We start from the raw sequence: 25,980 nt of genomic DNA, 5'->3' as shown, positions 1-25,980 counted from the left end.
GTGATACATTATAATCAAAGATCATAGCCCTTGATCAATTTTCAAATTTTCTTGTAAGTTTTCACATTTATCACAAACATACTCAGTAGCAAGTTGGTTTGTCACTTTTAAGGTCATTAGATGTCATGGGTTCCAATTTTCCTCGTGTTCAGAAAAATTCAGAATTCTCAGTCAGTGCTTTCGAAAGTTGACCCAATGTTGGCCTTCAATCCCTATTACAAACTTTAATTTTGTAAGATTTATTTTTCAAAGGTGGAATCTTTATCTTAATTTATATTATTAAAATAATTCATCTTTTTAGATAAAAATTTGTCTGCTGAAGCAATGAATGAGGTAGGATTTTTAGTTTAATGAATATTCAATATTTTCAAAGTGCTATATAGGGTTTGTTCACTTCACCCTATCCAATTTCAAAATTAATTCTGTATAAATATTAGAAGTTGAATGATAAAATGGAACATTTTTATAGGTAGTTTATCTTTGATTAATTCTTTTAGAAAATGAATGAATCTGTAATGAAAGAGTATTTAAGAAGAGTATATCAAGCTATATTAAATAATGCTGAATTAGATAATCTACAACCTGGTATAGGTATGTTATATTCAAATTGTTAGACAAAGAAAGAAAATCTTTTTTATTAAACAGAGCATTTGATTGGTTGAATATAAACCAATATAAACCCAGAACAGAAGTTGCACAATAATTTTATCAGATCATGAATAGCAAGTGGGGTCACCCAAAGAAAATTAAGAAACAAAAAAATCCAGATTTGTATTTCAAATCAAGCTTGTCAATACTATTAGAATTGATACTTTCCACTGGGTAATGAAATAATGATAAATTCATCAAAAATTCTTCAAAATCACCAGACTTTTAGTCATCAGCTGATATTAGAACCTTGAAACCGATTTAAATGGTAGATAATTAGCCTTCTTCGTTATTTGTTTGAAATATTGTAAACTATAGATATTTCTTCAATCTAATTATTATTAATTTATATCCATCTTTTAGGTGAATTGTTAATAGCTCAAGCTCAAACTGTCATAGCTTTACGTAAAGCAGTAGAAAATCTACAGAGTAATATGCAGAAACATAAAGAACAAGTAAGTCTAAATTAGTGGCATTTTTGTATTATAATGTACCAAGAAAACAATAGGACTACTTCGGTCTTTGAACTAATAGGTTGAAAAGCTTTGGGAACAATTTTGTTATTGGTTTGCAATAAGTATACTAAATGAACAAAACTTTTCTTTTATTGTTTTGTAGTTGATTAAACATCTGAAGAAACAGTACCCTGTTAAGTCACGGATTAGAGCTTGGATGAATGAACAGTTGGACTGTTTTGAAGTAAATCTTTTGTCTTATATCTTGGTGTTGACGAATTATTCTGAAGAAGATATTTGTAAAATAATTGTTATCACAATCTATGAAATTTCTTACCAGCATTGATAATCTCTGATGTAGAGTCTGAGATTACTAAAGACCGTCAAAAATCTATATATTAGTCACATATCTAATATTGTTTTGTATTGCTTGCTTATATCAACAGCTAGTATTTTATACTGTTTCTTGTCAATAAAATTATGTCCTGGGCACTGTTTCACAAGAAATTCCATGGTAGCTACAATCATATGATTTTGTGTGAAACAGGGCACTGTTCTTTCTTCTGTAAAATGATATTGTTAAGTTTGATTTTCTGGTAATTTTTAGGAGGAATTTATAACTCAGAATCTATGGTCTGCACATGAAGAAGCTACTAGTTTATGTGAAGAACAGGATTTACAACAAGCTGTATATTTCATTAAACGAGATATCAACTTTATTAAAGAGGTAATGCTTAGTTTGTTCCCCTTAAATGAAAACAAGAATCTGAATGGCATATCAATATTTTAGACCTTGGTCCTGTTGTCTGTTATTTGCAACTTAACAGTAAGAAGAAACACATACATTATTCATATCCAAAAGTGAAGTGCATGACACTGTATCAAAATGGCGGCAAATTAACTATACAGCAGACGTATTAATGTCTTGAGTGACAACTTCTATTATTCCCTGCATCATAATACAATTCTTAATTGGCTATTGAATACTTGGTTAAGTTATTCTTGAGTTATCAGAAATACAGATGTGAATGCAACTTCAGGCATTTATGGAACAAAAGTTTGCTACCTTTGTGAGCTTGAATTAAAAGCTTGACTCAAGATGGACACATTTTTGTTGTATAGCTCCATGTGTTATGATTATTTTATGATTTTTCAGAGAGAGAGTGTATTAAAGAAAGAATTAAGTAAAGTTAAACAACCTAATAGACAATATACGTTTAATTCTAAGATATGGTTTCCTAGTAATTATATTATAAAACGATATTATAGAGGAGAATCTGTAGTTATACCTACTGTATTTAAAGAGACATCTATTAGTTCTGCTGCTGAGAAAGATATTGTCATTAGAAAAGAGGTGAGAGTTGCGTTTTGAACTAGAGCAGCCACTTCGCATCAGCAAAATATTTTTCCAGTTGAATTTTCTATGAAGTGTAACCAGCAGTTCATATTCCAAATCCAATCCGTCCTTTGTAGCATTGTTTATATTTCTAACTTCTGGTTGAGTGTCTGGTTATTCGTTGCTTTCGTCTTCACATTGTGGCACTATGATGTCATTTGACCTTTTAATACGGCAATGCACACTTTAATACATTAGTTCTTCTATGGATAGCAAGATCAGTGTAAATATACTCTGGATCTAGACGTGTCTAATTAAGTGACTCCCCCTGGAGCGAATATAGCTTTTATTTTTATGCTTAGATAGTTTTGTACGAATTTGTCTTGAAGATTGGTACTGTTTGGCTAGGTCTTATCTGTCGAGCATAGAGTCACTCCACTGTACCATTATTTGTTGATACCCCAGTGTTGGGTGTAACGAGCGTAGATTTGCTCGCAATAGAGACCAAGGATACTACAAAAGCTTCTAGGGTGCAACTAGTAATCTCTATGGTTTGAGGGCATGTTAACGTAATTTTTCTATTTTGTCATAAAGACAGACAAATTATGTCTTTCCATCCCAACAGGTGCCTAGATATGATTTAGAGAAATATGTAGAACGTAGAACAACAACTAGGCATCCATTCTGGAGGTGGTGGAACTATTTACAGAGAACCTGGACATGGATGTGGAATTCCATGTTCTTCTTTGGAGTAAGTATATTGTTCCTACTAGTAGACAGAACCTTTGAAACATATTTTACAAGAATTATTTCTATTCTCAGCCAAACCTCATGTGAATGTATTTTTAAGATTGTCTGTATCAGTATCCAGTACTGTCAAAATATAAATGACACAAATTTAAAGATTGCACAAGAATTAACTCTATTGAATTAGCCAAGATTCAGAGAAAAAAACATGCCAAAAAAGCATTGCTTAATTCACTGAAATTGTGAATAATTATGAATGATACATGTATATTTATCTTGTAGATTGTTATACCATGGTGTAGTCCTATTAGCCTTCGTGCTTTATTTTTACCCAAATCGTTTACCCCTGATTATCAACTTAGTCAATTCACTGTAAGTTGAATTTAGGCTTTATTTATCTTAAACATAGTTTTATTTGAAATAAAATGTAATTTCTGTATGTTTTGGATTTCAAAATTTTGTAAATGGTTCAGTCAATGGCAATCTATATCTTGACAATGATTGAACAAGTAATGGCCAGCCCATCTAAACTTCTGCCCTGAAAGAAACCAGTTAGATCTCTTGTGACCTTGGCATTGATTTGATGCTGTCATATTTCATGATGCACTTGTTTTGCAATAGTCTAGACTTCTGGGGTTCAGTTTTCTGAAAGTTTGATCAAATCTTTTTGTAGGGTGCTCTTCATCCTTGTGAGTCGTCACGTACACAAACATTAACGTCAAGGTTACAGTTACTATGGCAACATGTCAGAAAATCACGGAAAGATTTTGAAGAAGCTCCTGATACAGGTTAGTTTGGAATTATATCTTCAAACAATTCATCATGTTCAGAGCTGCTGTGGCTCAGTGAGTTAGATGCCATCATGCTAACCAGATTGTACAGAGTTCAAAAACGGCATGTTTTGAGATAATTTCTTGGATATTTCGATTGGTGATGCAGGTCAGAGGGGCTGACATGTAAAAAGCATGTAGTTTTGAATATACTCTGTGCTAAAGGCCGTGCATTATTCTCATAAAGCAGTCTCGTGTCCTGCATTAATTTGAATATACAAAGCTCCAAACTGTCTTAATGAACCAAGATCAAAATATTGTTCTGATTCTATTTTTCAGGGTTTTTAGGAAAGAGTCTGTCTCGTCATATTAATAGATTCTGGAACTATGTTATTAAAGGGAGTTTAGGTAGTTTATTAATTGTTCTAGTCTTCCCTACAGTGGCTTTAGTATCATCATTATTATCTATAACATTAGCTCTAACTTGTCCTGTATGGTAAGTTTGCTATATTTTTCCATATTATTGCCCCATTTGATAATTCACGTTCTAGTTGGAAATCAAAGAAGAGAGGGTCAATACTGGCCTGGCAGAATTTCCCTCATTTTACTCTGACTGGTCGTCTAGTCTCTCTTTGTAAGCCACATTTGTGACAGGAAAGTAGGATACATAAATATTCAGAGGGTCAGACTGTCCACTCCTAGTTTAATTCAGAAAAGACTGCTGTGCAAACAAACTTTCCATCATTGCACACTGAAGGGTTTTGCTAGTTTATCTCTTTAGACTGATCACAAGCAAAAGTATGTCCAGTTCAATTAAAATGTTTACCCTTTGTGCATCACTGACTTGATACAAAAACTATGATTGAAAATGATATTATGCAATTGACTTCTTTTTTAAATATTGACATTATAGGGTTCCAGTTGTAACTTTAATTGCTCATCTAGGATTTATATTGGTATATGATATTGATTGTCCTGGTAAGATTATATTTTATTATATCCCCGATGAAACTTATTGGAAAACAAATTGAAAAGGATGCTGGCAGTATATATGTAAAATTGAAGATTACTCAATGCTTAGTAGTGGAAGAGTAGTGTCTCCCCTAACAATTTTACAAAAGCAACAAAAATTCTGTTTTTTTTTTTTGTGGGAAGCCGAGGTTCAATGCTAGCGTTGTATAAACTGGATCTCCAGTTTCCCTTGTATTGAGAGAGCAGATACAGGAAAATGGTTTAGTTGTTGAGATTAACAATAACGGTCCCTTCTGTTACAGACTGAGTATTTTAAAGATTTTCCTCATTGTTCACTCTATGGCTTTTAGGAGCAAAATAAATAGTCCAGGAAGTAAAGACTGAATTGCTGTAAATTGTATACCTTGATAACGATTTTATATGATTTTTTTAATATTTTTCATTAAATGCTGAAATAGGAGAGAAAGGTGTTAATCGGTTTTTCTGTGTATGTGAAGCTGTAATATGGAATATAATTATACAAGGTTGTTTACAACCTATAGCTGCCTTTATAACAGGAGCTATCATCTGTCCTACAGCTGCTTTTTTCGTTATATTTTGTAAGTATATGTACTTTGGACTTTTTTAGATTTAAAGGGACAGGTTTTTGACCAATCCTACTTAAGTCTCAGAAACTGGAACTTTTTAGCTGAGCTAATCAGTAATAGTGTTCACAGCTCACAGTCGAAATGTGAGCCATCAAATCCATGTGTGTCCAGAATTATCTGCATTTGAATGTTAAAATGATGACTTGTCAATTGAAGGAATTATGCCATTTTCGTACATTTTTAGTACTTCTGAAGACTATTTACATATATTCAAGACTAAAATCAAACCCCCAAAATGTCTCATCTGTTCATTAAAGACATTTTCTTAAATTCTTTCATTTGTGGTCTAGTTACTTCATAGATTTCAAACCAATAATATTACCCTTTCAAACCATAAGTTAGATTTATCTGTACAATTTTGGGACTGTTCATATGGGAACTCAAGTGAAACCTTTCCTTTGCTGAAATAAGGAAGTTCTGTTATTGGCTAATGGCGTCTGTTAAGTGATTATTTTCATACAAGGAAAACCTTTTTGGGTAAAGTTTGATTTTGACTAAAGCTATTATCACTATTTTGAAATTGAATTTTTTCGATATTATTAGTTGGTTTGTTACGAAGAACTGGAAGAGGATTATGGGACACCTTCATGTTTCAAACTATTATAAAAAGTCGTGGACGTGTACCAGCTAGAGATGGTTTTGTTGCTAGAAGAATTTCTGGCCCAGGTTTAGCTTCAAACTACTTTTTCCAGGTAAGCCCCATGAAATTATTCCTAATCAACATTACTGGCCTGAAAATCAAATGATAAGGACATTTTCAAGAAACTGGTTACAGAAAAAAATTAAGTCTCCATGCCCAATTTCTGATCAGATGTTGTTTGCTTCCCAATGAGTCCAACTCAAAGTAGACATTGTTCTGGAAGTTGGAAAATAGAAATAGAATGATGTATCTGTTTTGCTTAAAAAAATGTTTATAAGCTGAAATATGAATGAAAATGATTAAAATTGCCATTTTTTTTAATTAATCCCCTTTATGTGTTTTAGATTCGACCAGAACAGGCTTTAGCAGCTGTAGAATCTCAGATGGAAAAAGATGAACTTGAAGCATGGAAAGTGAGAATATTAAAAATTATAGAGGAACCAAAAGATGTTTATAAGTAAGTTTTCTTTATTATTTACAATAAAATAAGCAAAACATTTTAACATCAAGATATCTCAGACGCTAGCACTGCACTCTATTAGATAAGCACTTTTTGTACATTTTCAACATATAGGATAATATTTTATGATACAAATTTACCAAGATTATCTTTAAAACACAAAATATATATCTGATAACAACACTCTTTATTATTTTATACTTAAAACATGTTAGCAACTATAAAACTGCTTTGAATAAGAAAAGCAAGCAATAAAATGATTAGAACTCTTTTACTCTTAAAACACAATTGTAATACCAGATTTTAACCACTTGAAGACATTTATCATTTTACATCCATGTCACATTCGAAATGTTTACTTATATTTAAGACTTGGACGACAAGTCACGTTTAAAAAGTTTACTTATGTATAAGACTTGGACGACAAGTCACATTCTAAATGTTTACTTATATTTAAGACTTGAACGACAAGTCGCATTTGAAATCTTTACTTATATTTAAGACTTGGACGACACGTCACATTGGAAATCTTTATTTATATTTAAGACTTGGATGACAAGTCACATTCGAAATGTTTACTTATATTTAAGACTTGGACGACAAGTCACGTTTGAAATGTTTACTTATATTTGAGACTTGGACGACAAGTAACATTTGAAATGTTTACTTATATTTAAGACTTGGATGACAAGTCACATTTGAAATGTTTACTTATATTTAAGACTTGGACGACAATGTTTACTTATGTTTTTTATCAGTTTTAATATAGCCCCTTCAGTTAGGGTCTAAAGACTGTCCTCTTAAGTATTCCTCTAAATGACCTAATCTGGAGAGTGCAGAAATTTGATTGGTTAAAGCAGGGTTAGTTCAAAAGGGAATTTAGATAAATGTTTAAGAGGACAGTCCTTAGACCTGTATTGAAGTGGCTATATTAAAAATAAATAACTAATAATAAAAAAAACGATTTTTAATTAGACTGAATAAATACACAAAGAGTATATGATGTTAGGATCTTAGCAGCTATTTGTAAATGCCTAAAGTAAGGCAAAAACAGTTTTGATTTCTTCAACTGAACAGTATCAGAATTGAAATATTTTCTTGAACATGTCTGTATGTGCTTCTTTTCATGCAGAAACTATATATATATTGGCAGTTGATTATGTTTACTGTCTACATGATACAGCACAATGACATAACCAGATTGATAAAAAAAACAACAGACATCATGTAATATACATTACTAATGTTCTGTAGTATTTGATGTTAATGTTATTGACGTTCTTGAGGTTCAAAATTTTGTTAAGATTGGCTTAACATGCATCATTTATCTCTCACCTGCAGTTTTTTCTTCTATTTAATGGAGTATTTGAAACTGTGATTAAGATATATAACTAACTCTGGGTGGTATATAATAATGTTTTTCAAGCTGAGAATATTCTAACAGGTGTATACATGGTTCTCTCCCTTTTCATGTTTTCCTTAATTGTCCTTTTTTCTGAACCTGAAATGACTAATATGGATGGGTAAAGCCATGCAGTGCACTATGAGGGAAAATTTTGAGAGGACAGTAGAATTTACTCAATATTTTATTATATCATTCCTACATGAGATCTTTAATGTGCACAGCCTATAGCACACAGGGTCTCTGTTTACTGATTTTAGTTTTCCAATACAGCCCCTATAACCTCATCTTATAAATCATTTGTTACAATAGAATGCCAGGAAGTCGTTTTTGCATTACAGTCTTACATTGATTAAATTAATGTAGCAATTAGTTGGCACAACTCTTGCAAAGATGGTAGGGACCACTCTCTTATCACATTGAAAAACCCAGTTGTAAATTGGTATAAGGTGTCATGAAGATAGCAGCATTTCCACTAATCCATACATTCCTATTAATCCATATTGATGGAACCATTGTTTAATTAAGTTGATATACCCAATCAAAGAATGGTATTAGGTGTTTCTGAACAATAAAATCCTTTCGATTGTACCTTTTTTAGTGCGATTTTCTTTAACATACATAATTGTTGGACCACTGCTTTGAATTTTGGATCATACGAATGCCTTCATGCTCAAGGTGTGTCGTTTATCAACAGTGGTATTTATAACTGGTGGTTAAGATAAATGTATTTCTATCACTATGTAAATTAACTAAGATAAACTGAACTCACTGGTAGACCATATCTACACTCTACCATCTGTTTCAAAAAATATAAACAACTCGAAATATTTCTATCACTTTCCTAACTTGAAAGACATGAAATGATAGGCAGATTAGATAAAGATTATTTTTTATTACTAACTGAACTCTAAAACTACAGTTATCATAACTACAGTATAGTGATAAACTAGTACTGTTTGTATTTACAGGTAGTTGAGAATGTTCATTCTGAACTTACAGTTGTTCGTCGGTTGCCAATTCCTTCGCTGCATAGCCCAAACCATACAGATAGTTAGGCTACATAGTAAAATTCCTACAAAGTACACAGATACTTTCTTTGAAAATATTTTCCTTTTGATTTTCCCAAAAAATATATGTATAGTCAAGTTATTATGATTATGTGAACTCCCCAAAGAGATGCCAAGTTGACAAACCCAATCAAAGATATACATCAAGTGTTCCAAAAGGGTTAGCATGTATTAACCTGCCACAGTGGATCCCGATATCAGTAAGATATTAGATAGTTTTTAAGGCATAAAAATTCTAGTTTATGAATTAAGGAAATTATCAATAAGGCATTAAATTTGTATGACAAATCTATAAAATGAAATGAATGGAGTTTTTATGTCCCAGTTTTCTGATTTCCAACTGTCGAGGATCTCTATGTAGATGTAGCACACAGAGCCTTGGTTTATTGTCTCATCTGAACGACTGAACGCTTTTTCCATGTCAGCTCCTCTTAACTACATCACTGATCGGAGGAGACCTGGTTGAAAAATCTGAAAGTATCATCTCGATCTATGCCGGGATTGGAATTCGAACCTTTGGGTTAGTGAGCAAGAGTCTAACTCACTGAGCCACCATTGCTCCCATTTACTGCCAGAACTGATGTCTGCATTTGGTATTGGTTGCCTGATCTTAATATTAGTTATTTCATAGTCAAATCATTAATCAGTTTCATATTACTTAAAAAACAGTGAAAAACTGATGTCTCATCAATTGAAAGAATTACTGTCAAATATACAGACTAACTGACTGAATTATATTGAATAATGAATGAACTAACATTGTGGACACTCTAAAGATGTCAATCAAAAGACACATTATGAATAATACATTTGATTTTATAAACTAGAATTATTTTGTCAATAAATACTATTCTATATACTAATTATATTATCTTATATTGAATTTTATTATTTTGAGGACTCTATGATTTCTTGAGAAATACATTACCTTATATAGGTACATGTTGCTGATTGGAAAGGCTTTCTGACTATTTTGGCCTTATTTCGATTAATGGTTGTCGTCTATTCTTCCAATTTTTCTAGAAAAAGTGTCCTGTGTTTATATACAAAAAAACTTTCTGAATCCCTTAAAGGGATACTACGTCTAAGAATAAACATAAAATTTAAAAATTTTAAACTTGACCAATAAGAGCATATATTCATCAGTAGTTATGCCTGGTGTCATAAATAACATAACAGTATTCTTATATAATCCGATAAATTCAAAAAACTTAGTAAAATATGCAATTAACTATCAATAGTATGATTAAGCCTTTTTCAATAATTACTTGGTTTTATGATTTTTCCAATTTTCTAGATTTAACAAGGATTCTGTTATAACTTTATGACACCAGGTAAGTTCACTGATGAATATATACTCATATTGACCATTCTTGAGAATTAAATTTTATGTTCATTCTGAGACGTAGTATCACTTTAAATGGAAGTTCTGTAATATGTTATTGATATACATATTAGGTATGTGTAGATGCAATTGAAGGTTAATTCTTCAATATAACTAAATATATCTAGGTGTCTTGTTGAAAATGTGATCCTTTTAAATGAACAGCCTATAGGACACCGGGCCTCAGTTTCCATCTATTTCACATGTCAGTCCTCATCTTCATAATGTCAAGTTATTACATACTGCTTTGATTACCCTAACTGCAATAGCCATTTCATATACCAGAAGTTTGTAAATACAGCAATTTGATTGGATTATATTCTAGCGAATACAGTCAATCATAGCCCTAGAGTACACAGTTTACAATTTTTCTGCCAAGGACATTGTGAAAATGCAGAGATATAAAACCAGATCCTATTCATAGAAATAATTTAGTTCCTCAATCTATGAATTTACTGTCTTACGGCTAATGCAGGAAAACTATTGGGTAGCATTATCAAGCTATTGTTTACTGTAGTAGATTAACTAACAGTAATATTATCTCTATCATTATTGTTTAATTATATTTTTATATCATAAAAGTCAATATAAAATAATAGGACAAGTTATATCAAGGTTGGTTGATATTTATTTACAGTAATATAATCATGGGTTATAAAAGCTAGTAAATATGATATAGGCTTTAAGGTAAAGTTTGAAGTGCTAGATATTAAGGTGTCAAAATTTGATTTCAAAACAGATGATCAAATATCATCATATTTTTATGCGAGGTTTTAAATATGTTATCCCCATAAGATGTGAATGTTTCTTTCAAACTTTTTTCTTTTTTCTAAAGTCATGTCCTAGCTAGAGATTAACTGTGATATCCATACATATCACTTATGAAATGTCCCTTCTACGTTTTAGAAATGTTATATGTTTCTTTACATGACGTCATTTACTTGGTTACGAGCAAATAGCAGCTGTGGGTTCTAATCTCGATCGGCGTGTGATAGTCTGGTGACCTTGAATAAGTCATCTTCACTCATAATTCCAGTTGACCCAGCTGTAAATGGGTAAGCTTACGGATAATCTAAGAAAGATCAATGCCAAGAGGTTTGGCCAAGTAGAAAGGATCCTCTAAAACTGATTTGGAATTAGTTTTGTTATCAGATTACTGAATTTCTTAAGATGTGGATTTTATTTAAGTTAGTTTTAGAGAAGTAGGCCCTTGAAAGCTGAAGTGTGCCTGATTGAAAATGATTAACAAGATGTGTTTGATAAACTGTGATGAAAAAAAAAACTTTCAAAATAAGAATCTAAGTTTAAATGATATAACCAGAGGAAGATAAAATAAGTGAAATTGATCAATAATGTGAAAGAAAGATGGAAATAATTTGTGAGGTTCTAGTTGAAATAATGATTTTAGATGGAGGTTTGGTGTAGACTTTATGAAAGAAATAAAGCTGTAAGATTGATTAAATAGTTTGAACTGTAGTTATATTGTCAACATTACTTCTATATTTCTATTGATTCTATCTTCTCTATATATATCTAATTAACTCGCCTTGTCTCTTAGTTCTTAAAGTCGACCACTCTTCAACCAAAATAATGGCCTTTTTGGTAAATTGTTAGTTAATGCATTTCGGAACTCTGTCTGTCTGATTCCTGTAAGTGGTTCCTGGAAGAACTAGTTGTGAGTGTATGTTTTGATCAAGGAGATTCGAGATACAAAATAAAAAAAAAATCCTTCAAACCTCTGGCATTAAACCTTTGTCATAAATAAATAACCACAGTACTAATAATCTGAACTGCTAGTTTCTGTTGTAGAATCTGGGTATCTGGGTGTACATCTTTTAAAGTAAAATTGCTGCTCTTTAAAAAGAGAAACTGAGAACTTGGTCAGTAAGAAAGGAAGAAACATATCCATATTGATATTTTTCAAGGATAACAACTTAGGCTTATGAGGTTCTTTTCCAGCAGATGGTCCTTGACCTAACATTTTGGAATAGACATTTCCTGTTGAACCCATTAACACATTGGAGGCTGGCTGGACTGTAATAATGAAGGAAGATGAATTATTCAAGTTCACTGACTGATATTAGAATCCACAACCACCATTGTTTTAATGCAACTATGCAAATGATGTCAAGTCATACAATTTTGAAATCTTTTCCTGATCAAAATTATTTCATTTAATTTGGAAAAAGTTAAGTTCCTTTATGAGTAGACCTAGATGATAAAATATATATTCCAGAATGATGTTAAACTTGGCTCTTGTTCCACCTTTCAATTAATTTACATTTAATTGTTATCTTTTATAAAGAGATAATATAAGGTAAAGAATTAGTAGAGGAATGTTATTTGACTTGTTTAGAAAGACAGAAAAGATAAGAAATTAGAAACCATATATATTGTGACTACATCTAATCCTGGTTTAAGTTGTTTTGGAGGTTAACTTAAAGGTACACTATCTCTTTGGATGTCCTCTGGATAACTTGACCAAAATGATTCTTTGTTTCATCAGTGGTCAAAACTAAATGACAGAATCTCTCAATAATCCAATAAATCCATTAAACTAAGTAATAATCCATTAAACTAAGTAATAATCCATTAAACTAAGTAATAATCCATTAAACTAAGTAATAATCCATTAAACTAAGTAATTTTGAAACATGCTTAGAAGCATTGAATCAAAAGGCAGAATCAGACTTTATGGTGACATAGACTGTCAGTTTATTTGTCTTAACTGACATAGCAGCACTTTAATCAGTAGTCAAATTAGATAGTGAAATTTAAACATCTTCTCTATGTGACATCATTAGATCTCAGTTCAATATCGGTTTTTTATCATGATTCTTTGTAAGTGATCTGAAACTTATTATCATGGGATTTCTAGAACTACAGTGTCAATTATAAACTCAGCAGAGAAATCCATTCTAAGTGGTAGTATTCCTTTAAGGTCTTAATTGGGAGTAAATGGTCATTAATTTTGTTTACATACAATATACATGTTATTTGTATATAGTGAGGTCTCATGTACCATATTTTCTCATTAATCTTGGTGAAGGTCATCTTCAGAAGAATATTGTTACTGAGAATTTTGAAATGGGTGACTAGATTCCTTGCTCCTGTTCATTATTATGTTACCATTAGTAGTTGTAGTTGTGCTTTATAATCTTTATATAGCTTGTTCGGATATGGTTCTGAAAGTTAAAACAGGATTAATTTTGTAATTTTTGACCTACAGTTGTTCAATGAACCAGACATTTTTGAATGTCTTACAACAGGTTTTTTTAGTCTCTGAAGGACACAGATAGCTTTTTTTCTCTACCATTCCATATACAAAATTTGATTTGCATTTTTTCATAAAAAATATGATATTGGTCAATGCTATTTAAGTGATAATCCATGTTTGAGACCTGCACTGTTTAAGAGATTTCTGGTTCTGTAGATAAAACATGGTGCTATTAAAAAAGCTTTCAGATTTCCAACCATTTCTGTACAGTGAGAAGCACTTAAATTAACAATATCAAATTATCAGCTAGAGAGCAGCAGACAAGCCAAAAAAGCAATAAAATTATTGAATTGTGAAAAGCATTGACATTTGTGACTTTATTTTTAACTATGATTTAAGCACATTGGAATAAAAACTTGACGTAAAGCTGTTTATGAGATGAATATACGAAAATTATGACCAATTTGAGAAAATTATCCAGTCTGACGCCAGGATAACATTACAGACCTCCAAATTATCTACAGTGAGACAGGTTTCTGCAATAAAAATCTATTTGACAGTGAGAATTACTAGTTTTTGAAAGCTTCATCAAACTATAATTGAGTTGTAGAGTAGATGTTATAAAGAACAATTTGTTCGGATCATTTGGAGATCAAGAAATTAGTGATACTGCCATCTGAAATATTGTCTGTATCTTAAAAGATATGAATGTTTTGAGCACTGAAAAAGAAAAAAATTTAAAGGTATCATCTCTAAAAGTAAAACAATAAAATCACTCTAAGTGTTATATTTGACCATCACTTTACCATGTTTGACCATCACTTTACCATATCTGACCATCACTTTAATACCATATCTGACCATCACTTTACCATATCTGACCATCACTTTAATACCATATCTGACCATCACTTTACCATCTTTACCATATCTGACCATCACTTTACCATTATCTGACCATTACTTTAATACCATATCTGACCATTACTTTAATACCATATCTGACCATCACTCTACCATCTTTACCATATCTGACCATCACTTTACCATATCTTACCATAACTAGCATTGTCTGAGTGTCTAAGGAAAGAAGGAATGCAGCACAATCTCTTTACTCCCTTGAAAGATATCAATGGAAAAACCTAGAGTTCATTTACAATTTTAACAAAACTTATGAATATGTGTACAGAAGGAGAAAGAGCACATATTTTATTATTTTGAAGCTGGTATATACTGTCTCTTTAAGGGAAATGCAAGCATAAGACTAAATAAACTTTTGATGAGTAGAAAATCGTAGTTCTGCCATTCTCAAAAGTAATTGTCACAAGTAATTGTTACAAGTAATTGTTATTGAGTAACAATTTCAAGCAATATCATTTATTTTTTATTGAATCAAAAGGCAGAATCAGACTTTATGGTGACATAGACTGTCAGTTTATTTGTCTTAACTGACATAGCAGCACTTTAATCAGTAGTCAAATTAGATAGTGAAATTTAAACATCTTCTCTATGTGACATCATTAGATCTCAGTTCAATATCGGTTTTTTATCATGATTCTTTGTAAGTGATCTGAAACTTATTATCATGGGATTTCTAGAACTACAGTGTCAATTATAAACTCAGCAGAGAAATCGAAAGTAAGAGAAACAATTAATTTGTAGGAAGACTTCTTGGAATTTGACTTTGATTTTGGTGGGTTTCTTAACTTTCTGTTGTCAATGACTATAATATCCAAAATGTCCATTCCAAAGGTTTTCATTTATTCTATTATGAAATGGGGAGAGAAATAAAAAATTAGGAATGGATTGATTTATGAAAATTTGGTTCCTTTTGGTGGGTTGTTTCATATAGATGATGTCTGTCCATGTGGGATATCTGTTATTCCAGTAATTCCACTAATGTCATTTTTGCAAATTATTTAGCATGAAAAGTATTTGCAATAGTTATACTTTATTTGGGTCAAAGTCTGCTGGAATTACAGGAACCACAGACTTTAAAAAGGAATGGTGGAAATATTGTGTAACATAACCTTTCATATTGATTCCTGGTTAATGATATCACCCTTCTTACCTTCATGAACATGCAGCTTTCAACTAAATTTAAGAGGATGGTTAATTTTTTTTTAATCCAATGTGACAATTTATTTTAGTCAATACTGTTCTGCTCTAACCATTTCCTTATTAGTGATCTAAGAAGTTATTGCCATGAGATGTCAGGATCTTGAAATGTCTTGTATGAGATTATAGGACATCAAAGAGAGAATATTCTATGGATTTGAATAATGTGAAAAAGAAAAAGAAATTTATCTATCAGTGGTAAATAGAGATTGAAGGAGATTTACAAGGGAAAATCTTATGGAATTTATACACCCACATTTCCATATTGTCATGGTCCCTGGTAGATCCGTCTGTTCACAATTGTTGTAAACATGAAAGGGGCTACATTTTTTATCCAATTTTAATAAAACTTGGTAGGCATGTATATATTGATGAGATCTCGATCAAGTTCGAATTTGGCTCATTTTTTATGAACATTTTTTGAGTTATTGCCCTTGGTTTAGTTAAAACGGATAAAATTTTGCTTAGTAAGATGATAGAAAATACAGTTTTTATCCAATCTTGATGATATTTGGTAATATGCATGTATATATTGATGAGATTTTGGTCAAGTTCGAATTTGGCTGGTTTAAGATGAATGATTTTTGAGTAATTGCCCTTGACTCATTAAAACATGTCGAATTTGGCTTGTAAACACGATAGGGGATACAGTTTTTATCAGACAGTGATGAAACTGGGTATGCATGTATATAATGATGAGATATCAGTCCATTAATGAAGAGCTTCAATACGAGAAATTTTATATTATTATGAATGTCTTCAATATAATTTTAGTCAATAAAGGTTTTCATTATTGCCAGCTGCCAGTGGGCTTATGTTACCTTGCCTGGCAAGCTATCTTGAAAATTATAATAGAAAAATATTCTTAAAATGCATAGAGATCTATCAGTGCTATTTGTGTTATTGATTTCACTATCTGATACAGAAAGAGTATGTGTTATTGGTAACATGAAAGTTTAGACTGTATAATACCTTAAAATGTTGCTCTAAACATATTGGACCATGATTAGTCATTAGATAAAGCATATAAATATGGATGACAGATATCAAATAGGATTACTGGTTGAAGCCAAGAGGTATTTAATAAATAGGAAATAGAATTGTATAAGGTTAATATTATTTTAGATTAGATCAATATATCAACTAGTTTATTATCAATAAAACAGAATTTCATCATACCCATCTATTAATTCAATCACCTCTCAACTCCCAACCACTATCTAATCCATTTTCATAACCATTTCTTCTCCAAATCCAATACATTTCTCATCAAAACTGATAGATTTGTATAACTTTCAACCCATATCCTTCCTCCTGATCTATCAAACAGCACATCTCATGTAGCAGTGGGATTTACATTATTACACAATTCTTCAATTAGTTACATCAATTTATTTAGAAATGGCCAAAAAAAGTTATTTGTTAATAATAAAATCATCTTGTGATTTAAAGGAATCTATCTTTTCCATTTCTCTTATTTCCCCAGTTAGATTTTATGTAGAATTTATGCTGATTATCTATTTGGAATGAGAGTTCTGTCTGCTTTCTTATAAAATTCTTCTGATTCCCTGATGATACACATTCAATAGTTTCTATGTGATTATTATTCACCAGTTCTACATAATAATCATCAACATTAAAACTTATTTAATGTTTAATGTGAATATTGAACAAACAAAAATTTCATGTTATATTGCACTTGTTCTTGTAAATTGTAATCACTCTAGAAGGAAGAATACTAGCTATATTTTTCCAAAACTTGTGGTAATATTGTTCATTATCACCAAAAAAGTTCAAAAGAAGTATATGACTGAAGGTTGAATATTTCACACTGGCGATTGTTACTGTACTGCTAAATATTTGACATTTGGAATGTTTCCTGAAGTGTTTAAGGGTGAATATATCATTTAGTGATGGGCAAGAGGTTTCAGTAGTTTTCTAACCTCATCTTTCTTCATCTTCACAATGGACAATAAGGTATTGCAAACATGACTACAATAGCCACCTTTTTTGTTTCATGGAAGATTGTAAATGCATTTGATTGGATTGTACACTGTTGAATACAGCCAATCAAAGCCCTTGACAGAAATTCTGTAAATAATAAGTCATAATATTTATTTATATTTAAGTAATTCTGTCAAGGGCTCTGATTTGGCTGTATTCGGTGGCATACAAAACAATCAAATCAGCTCATTCCCTGATACAAGAACAGTGGCTATTGTAGTCAAGGTATAAGACAAAGTTTGTAATACATTGAGCATTGTGAAGATTATCTTTCTTATGTATAGGAAAAGGTTATGTTTAGATTCTGTGTTAACTCAAACCAGCAGTCGGAATTGATATTTGATTCTTATAATAAAAAAATCAATTGAATTGTTTCCAGCCAGAACAGTTTTAAATGTATGTTATTTCTCATGCCTATTTGAAATCCAATATTACAGTTGAACTGCTCAATTTAAAGTGGTCTCAATCTGTCTGACCTATAAGCAATAAATATGATTGTGTTTAAATAGAAAATCAACTTAAATTAAGTCTGGTGAGGTTGGTATTAAAACTTTCCCATCATAACATTTAAACATTGCGTTTCTGTGATTCTCTATGAAATAAAGCAGAAACATGTAATCTAATAGTTATCTATAACCATCAGTTTTTCTAACTATTATACTACATTATCAGGTCTGCTGCTTTTAAAAACATTTAAAGAGAGTAAATTGTGTATTGTAGAACTCAATCTAAAATTCTGTCTGTTCATCAGGTTTGATTCTTAATGATACTGCTTAATGGTCAAGCTTGTTTCAAGATTACCAACAGTACTGGTACAGAAATCGCTGTATTTACTGATATAGAAATTGCTGTATTTTCTGGTACAGAATTGCTGTATTTTCATTAGATTTCAATTTAACACACACACACCTATAAAACACACCTAATCACACTAAAAGCACAAACAAATTTGAAACTCACACTGAACAACTTTTCTTGTTCTTCATCGATAGTCTTCAAGTTGCTATTGTCCAACTTATGTGACAAAAATGGTTCTATGAATCTGAAGTTTGGTAATGACTTTGCAAATAGACCTAAATGGTTGAGAATTGTACTAAAATCTATGGTATTAAGTGTTTTTGTCAGTCCTGTCTGATTGAAACCAATACCAATATACCAGTTTTGTTATGGTATTTGTACTCTATAAAAACTTTTCAGGTATTGTTTGTCATGTCTGTTCTCATTGTTGATCGATTGAAAAATTTCAGAGATCCATGGAAACTACAATTTAAAAAGCTCAAAATCTATCAAGAAAAGAACAACAATGGGTCACCTTCTGAAAATTATGTCACCATAACATGAACCGGTGACATGAAAAGATAACAACTAAGGTTCAGTCACAATAATCTTTAAAGTTGTTATCCAATAACATGAAAAGACAATCTGAACTGTGCCACTTTAAGACTTTAATTCCTGTTAATCTAAAGTAATAACTCTGGCTTCATGATAGTAAATTTTGTCTGCTTTCAAAAGTTTAAATGTTGCCTGTGTTCTGTGTTTGTAAATGTCAAAGTAAATGTGTCTATGTTAAGGATAAAGATTAATAGTACCATTAGTGTTGAACTATTCTCTAGGAACTGACTTCAAACAGACTGTAGTATCAGGGTTTCAGGCAATTTTCAGTCTCCACCCATGCTTTGAAAGTCAAGGCCTTTTAAAATCAGATTTAGAATATGAAATGAGTTGTTTCTGTGGTCTGACTGACTGTGGGTGATGTGTCTTATGAGGGACGGTCTCATTTTTTAAAAGTAGAATGGCAAAAGTAAGGTGTTCAATTGTATGGAAACTACAGACCAAAATCTAGAAAATGGTGTCTCATATTTCATCTGATTGTATCACTAAAAGTATCTTGTGGTTATGCTCTAGAACATCAAAACTATTTAATACTTTTTAAGTTGCTTTGTTTTTAGTTGGTGTTTGAAAACCAATGTCTTCACACCAAAACAATAAGAACATTCTGTATTTAGCATTTGCTTTCCCAGCCTTTACATGTATTGCATTTTACATTCCAGTTTGCAAAGTAAAGTTTACTTTTATTATGTTCAGCTTTTCCCTGCAATCTGTTTATTTCTCAGACACAACATTATCTGTCTTCATAGTGGCCAACAAAGCTTTTGGTAAAAATATTGAGTATTTGATCTAAGAATTAGCTGACCTTGTAAACTAATGGATGTATAAATTGGTTGATAAGAATGTAAACTGACCACCATTATCTAATCAATGAACTCTCCCAATTCTTAATTTACGTCTGCTCCACTTGAACCAGAAGACATCCTGACTTCTTCAAATACTCTTTTAATTCACCTCCTTCAAACTTCAGATTTAAACATTGGCTCATATTTCACTCTTATTATCATTTGACTATTGTTGTTTTCAAGAATAGAGAGTAGTTTTAAATTGAACAGCGATTATATGACACCAGGTTGTGATGAAATAAGAATTGAATCTGAAATTTCTAGAATTTATTTGTATTGGTAAGAATGTAGTATAATCAATATTATCATGTTCTAGTCTATAATTGAGATAATGGTAACCTATGTTGATTTAAGGACAGAAATTATTTATTTTCTTGTTGAAATACATTGATGGTGAATAAAATAATTTCATTATTTAAGTGTAAGGAAATGATATGGTTTATGAAATAAAAACGAGTTTTAAGTCCTGGTTTTCTGATCATCCTTAGACTAATGATGAAGGACAAAGGACAACACTTATGCACTGTTCATTGAGGAAAGTTTTTTTTTAAATTAAGAGACTCATAACAGACTTTTGATATGTATCTTTTAAGAAATAAATTGTTACTTACAAGTCTTTTTCCAGATGAAATATGTGTTGACCTTTCTGATTTTGAACATTTGATCATCTGGGCCCCTTTCCACAAAAAATTTGTCATAAGTGTAGAATTTTACATTGAGAAACATCATACTTCGGACAAAATTGATGGTAAGATTTTGTGTGGAACAGGGCCTTGTTTTCCAAAAGTTATCAACTGTGGTAAACTCTAATGAAACAAGATGGCTGATTTGCGATCTAACTGTAAATGTATGTCTGAATACAATGTTGTTCAAATCTTATCTCAGAATATATTTGATAAAATATTGTCTAATCACTTTTATTTATGCACAGAATGACACATCCTCATTAGAGATAAAAAAAAAATGCACTATAAGCTTCTTATTGACTGTTCAGAGAGAAAGAGGAAGAAAGAACGATTTGTTTTATTGTTATCTTACTATAACTCTATTGTTAACTTATCTTTTTGTTTTTCTGTTTATCTTTTATCTTTTAAGACAATGGCTTTTATTTATTTCAAATAATAAACTATGACATCAAAGAAAATTACATCTTATCTGATAAAATTAACATCAAACAAAATAGAACTTAGTTAATTTAATAAATTATACCTGAAAAAATTGAAAGTACCAAGTAAGACTTGCTCTGTCAGTTTTATTTGAAATGTGGTGCAGTGATCCATCCACATCAGCAGGTATTTTGATTAATCAAAGTGGTACGAGTCATTTAGAATTTAACCCTTGAGACAGCAGTCTACGGTAGTTATTGTGTTTTGATATTGGTAACCCCTGTGTTCATGTCCTTACAATCACATGTCCTTATTTATTCAGTTTCCAATCCAAATCTCTATTGAATAAATAGACAGTACTAACAATCCAAAATGCAACACGATACTCAAAATCTGTAAAACAACGTTTTGACAAATTATTGATAGTAGCTAATGAACTTTTCAAATGAGAAAGTATATCAATCATAAGTGAGTAAGTATTTCAAACTGAAAAGTGCTATCAGGTGTCCAGAAGAGTAAGCATACCCTGCCTGGCACCACATCCATCTTAACTGTTCAACAACAAACACACACTCTATATAGAAGTAAGAAACTTTAGAATCACTATTAAAACAATCAATGTAATTGATAAAGTAAAAAAATGACTTGACTAATCAAATTTATCAACAAGAATATTTGGCTTCCTTCAATTCTCTCAAATAACCTTAATCATTCAAGATGAAAAATTTGAAAATTAGTCAGTCTTAATGGAAGGAAAATTTCCTTATATTTCAACTTCTCTTAGCAAACATATGTCCAGAAAGACAGGCAGCATGTAATGAAATAAAAGCAGTCTTGGGATTCTAATAATTGTATTCCTGCAATTCTCAATCATATTTTTTGTCTTTGAAAACATTTCAGAAATTAATGTCATTCTCTACCATTAAGAATTAAATTTGTTCAGATCTGCCATTTTCAGAATGATTCTAATAACAGGAAAATCTTTAGAAATAGTTCTTCCATATTACCCACATTAACTACCTTTAATCTCCATCATTTTCTATCACTACAGACATTATGGCACCTTCGACTTAAACAGAATTTTTTCTCCTTCTTTATTAAGAATGTTAAACATCAGAAATCTTATTTTGACATCATAATCCGCGCTAGGCAGTCCATTTTATTTTCCATTTACTTCTCTACAGGATACTGACAGTTGGATTTTTTCTTAAAACAAAAAAGTGGTTGATTTTTAAAAGAGATGATTTATATCTCTGGTTATAGCTATTAATGTACTTAGTTTTTCTTGGAGAAAATCATTTATCAAACTATTACCATGAATGAAAGTTACAATCTGCCTACATGATCTGATAAAAATGCAAATCTGAATGTTATGTTTCCGGTCTTTTTTGCTGTTGACTCTACATGCAATCTATGATCTGATTAAATTATGATGCATCTCTTGTTCTGGATCATTTAAGTTTCAACGAATCATATACTATGCTCAATAAAAGATTCCCTTATCGCATTTAAGAGTGTTCTCGATTGGTTAACTATCAAGGATCTTATTAAGATCAAGATTGCATAATATCTGAAATTGGATTTTGATTTGATTGTTTTTTGTAATGGTTTTGGTAAGAAAAAAACACAAATGATTTAATATTATTTATATAATAAACAATTCCACCAATAATTTGAATCATACAAAATGTTGATCAGTTTTTCAAAACTTTCTTTGTCACTTGCACAACTTCGTGTATATTGACACATATTTTGCCATTTAACTATCTATATCAAAATGAAAGATATCTTTTCCACAACTTTGAATTTTTTTTTCAAGGTGAAATTCCATCAACTTTTAGTAGTTAGTTTGTCATGCACTGATTGCTGCTCTGACATACAATCTGTCAATGTCACTGAGGGATTAGTCTGTTCCACTGACGTCATTTGAGTGGCAAATCTTTGACGTGATAAATATTGTACACCATAAAAATCATCTTTAGCCTCCGGTAGTTCCTTAAAACAATGATATTTCATAGCTTCCAGTAAGAGTTCCTGTACTTGAGGAAACTTCTTGAAAGCATAGTTTTTCTGTAACTGATATAAAACACGTCGATTTAACAATGGGTAGCGAATGTTTGATAATATTGCTTCAATTTGCTTTTTGTCACTGATTTTATTTTTCTTCATCCAGTCCGTGGCGGCCATTAATACTAAGTTTTCATCATCACACTCATTGTCTCGAATCAAATCACGTACCGTCTCCCATTTACTATTAGTCCAACAAGCACTTTTACTAAGTTCACGAAATCTCGCACATAAAACACGGAATGCTATTTTACGCACTTCTTCCGGATGAACCAGATTATCACTCAGATCTAGAATAGCCTCCACACTAAAACCTTTTGCTAGTTGTGCGTCTGTTACGTTAAAACTAGTTGTTATTAGAAGTTGTTGAATATAACTTTCACAATGTGAGGCTAATGAACTGACTGAGTATTTATGAGCCAGTTTAGATAACGGTATTACATAATCACGATGTAACCACACGGCACCACTATATATAAAATACAGAAAGCGACTGAACACTGGACTACAATCACTACTTTCTTGCAATTCCAATGTTGGTTTCACTCCCATTTCAATCACTAACTTATTGATTAGATCACTCAATACTTCACTTTTCATACTCAAGATCATTTTATGGGCATGGAAAATATTCTGTCCACCATTTAAACTGATGATGACATCACTTAAACTTTCATTATCAAATAAAGACTCAAATGATTGAGATGTTTTCACTTTTTTACTACAACCATCATTTAGAGTGAATTGTTCGTCCTCTCCGGAGGGAGGTTTAGAGGGATCAGGGTATTGCCGCAACATGGGTGGGGCACTGAATCTTTTCATTCTCTTCGCCATTCATCTTCTAAATAGGAGGGTATATTATACCCTACACCACAAAAACCTGTAAATATACAATAGAAAGATTGTTAATGATATAGTTAAAAAAACAAGGTTGAAACATGTCTCCTTGATTTATCCCCCAAGCTTAACTTTTCAAGTGCCATGCCATGTTATGAATAAAGAGCATGGAGTAAAATAAAAAAGATTTATTTCTTAAATTGATAACCTGTGGCATTCCAAACTTTTTCTCTCCTAACATTAGTGGTGAATATTGGTGAAGAATTTTAAGTGGTATAAGATGAAATTGATTGATAAAAACTCTTAGGTTTGAATGGAGTGAGGATGGAGGGAGGTCTGGATGTTTTATTTATTGAAGCAGGTCATTATATCAGAAAGAATATCAAGTTCATTTAAACACAAATATAAATCAGAAACTGTCAAGTACAATCCTTCAAATGAAAATGACTGAGTTAAAGATAAGCAAATAAGAAACACATGGAAATGACAAATGTTTAAAATTATCTGAATTCCCAGCCATGGTTTCAAATGTCAATAAATTAAAACTGAAATTAACTTTTTAAGTGTAGGTTAAAATTGCAATATAAGAAATAGGTTTTGTATTTATAAAAATGATCAGTTTCTTGTTCTTAGAAAGAATTTTAACCATCTGGATATTCTATAAGAGAGGCTGAGTTGACAAACCTAATATCTGAGTAACATCAGGTGTCACTAGCTATGCCCAATACTTACATGTATTATAAAGCTCAACTTCGATAAATTGTTAGTCTTAGACATCGTTGTTTAAATCTGAAGTATTGTTAAAAATCAGAAACCACTTGATCAACACAAATTTGGTTAAAATTGAAAATCGGAATATTTGTAATCTACCAAAACTGAACATCACAAATTAATGAATTGGTTTGTAAGAATAGTGAACTATATAATAGGTCTAGTGTTGATCAAACTTATTGTACATTTCAACAAAGTCAAACAGCTGTACATACTTACAGTCATTTTATTTACTGTTAAAAAGAGCATAACATTTCACTCTACCGACTATTTTCAACTGAGATCCTTTCTAGTTAATGGCAGATTATACATTATGTGACTCTGGTAAATGCACAAATGCAATACATGGTATTTTTATGTTTTGTAAACTAAGGAAAAGTTTGTCGTTGAACTTTTTTTGTACCCGGTCGTGTTTTCTTTATGTCGCCAATCTTACTCTGGTCATGCCTTTTTTAACATCTAATTATGTATTTAGTCTGCTATTCACAAATCCACTGTTTTTTCCTCCTTTTCAGTTTAGCGGGGATTAACTTAGAGGACATTTTTTCTGTGTATTTTTAATTGAAGTTTTGAAAGTTGAAATTTACAAACATGTCTTATGGATTGAAAGGAATTTTAAAACAAGTATTGAGCTTTGTAATGAAGTCGTAACAAGTCAGTTAGTCAATATTGGATAACACATGTCTAACTACTGCTCTAGACTCTTATAGTTTAAATAGGCATTTCATCATTTTAAAAAACAAATACCCAAAATCTAAGCACATTCTAGTAGGTTTTTTTAGACCAGCTACTAATGTCTTTCTGCTATGTTTATCAAGCCTACTTTTTCCCATGTCTTTGTAATATTCCCAGTTTACCTAGGTTTATTTCTTATAAACTGGTCGCGACTTATCAATATTTGAACAATATTTTGGACTTGTGGTCGTCAGTTAATACACAAATTTGTTTACAAGTAGACATGAAGTTATTTCAACTTTGTTATTTTGTTTACTTTATTGAAACAATGGAAGACATGTTTTCTTGGCGGGGTTCTTTTATCATAATATGATTGGACATACTCTGATGTAGGTTTATAATGTTAAATACATTTGTTTT

General features: G+C 31.2%; 1 protein-coding gene across 1 annotated transcript in view; it reads left to right on the top strand.

Annotated features, from left to right (window-relative positions):
- Positions 1-25,980, top strand: part of LOTGIDRAFT_108137 (hypothetical protein) — a gene marked incomplete at both ends in the record, with an annotated part of 58,260 nt that overhangs the window by 3,440 nt on the left and 28,840 nt on the right. The window contains 14 exons of the mRNA XM_009066802.1: positions 302-333; positions 498-591; positions 1,012-1,103; positions 1,267-1,347; positions 1,711-1,830; positions 2,260-2,442; positions 3,065-3,190; positions 3,469-3,558; positions 3,860-3,974; positions 4,296-4,452; positions 4,870-4,934; positions 5,390-5,527; positions 6,119-6,267; positions 6,560-6,672. Of these exons, the coding sequence (XP_009065050.1) occupies positions 302-333; positions 498-591; positions 1,012-1,103; positions 1,267-1,347; positions 1,711-1,830; positions 2,260-2,442; positions 3,065-3,190; positions 3,469-3,558; positions 3,860-3,974; positions 4,296-4,452; positions 4,870-4,934; positions 5,390-5,527; positions 6,119-6,267; positions 6,560-6,672 (1,555 nt within the window). The remainder of the gene's footprint in view (positions 1-301; positions 334-497; positions 592-1,011; positions 1,104-1,266; positions 1,348-1,710; positions 1,831-2,259; positions 2,443-3,064; positions 3,191-3,468; positions 3,559-3,859; positions 3,975-4,295; positions 4,453-4,869; positions 4,935-5,389; positions 5,528-6,118; positions 6,268-6,559; positions 6,673-25,980) is intronic.

Source organism: Lottia gigantea (genome assembly GCF_000327385.1).
Source record: "Lottia gigantea unplaced genomic scaffold LOTGIsca_8, whole genome shotgun sequence".
Taxonomy (NCBI): Eukaryota; Metazoa; Mollusca; class Gastropoda; family Lottiidae; genus Lottia; species Lottia gigantea.
This window is presented reverse-complemented; position numbering and strand designations above follow the sequence as displayed.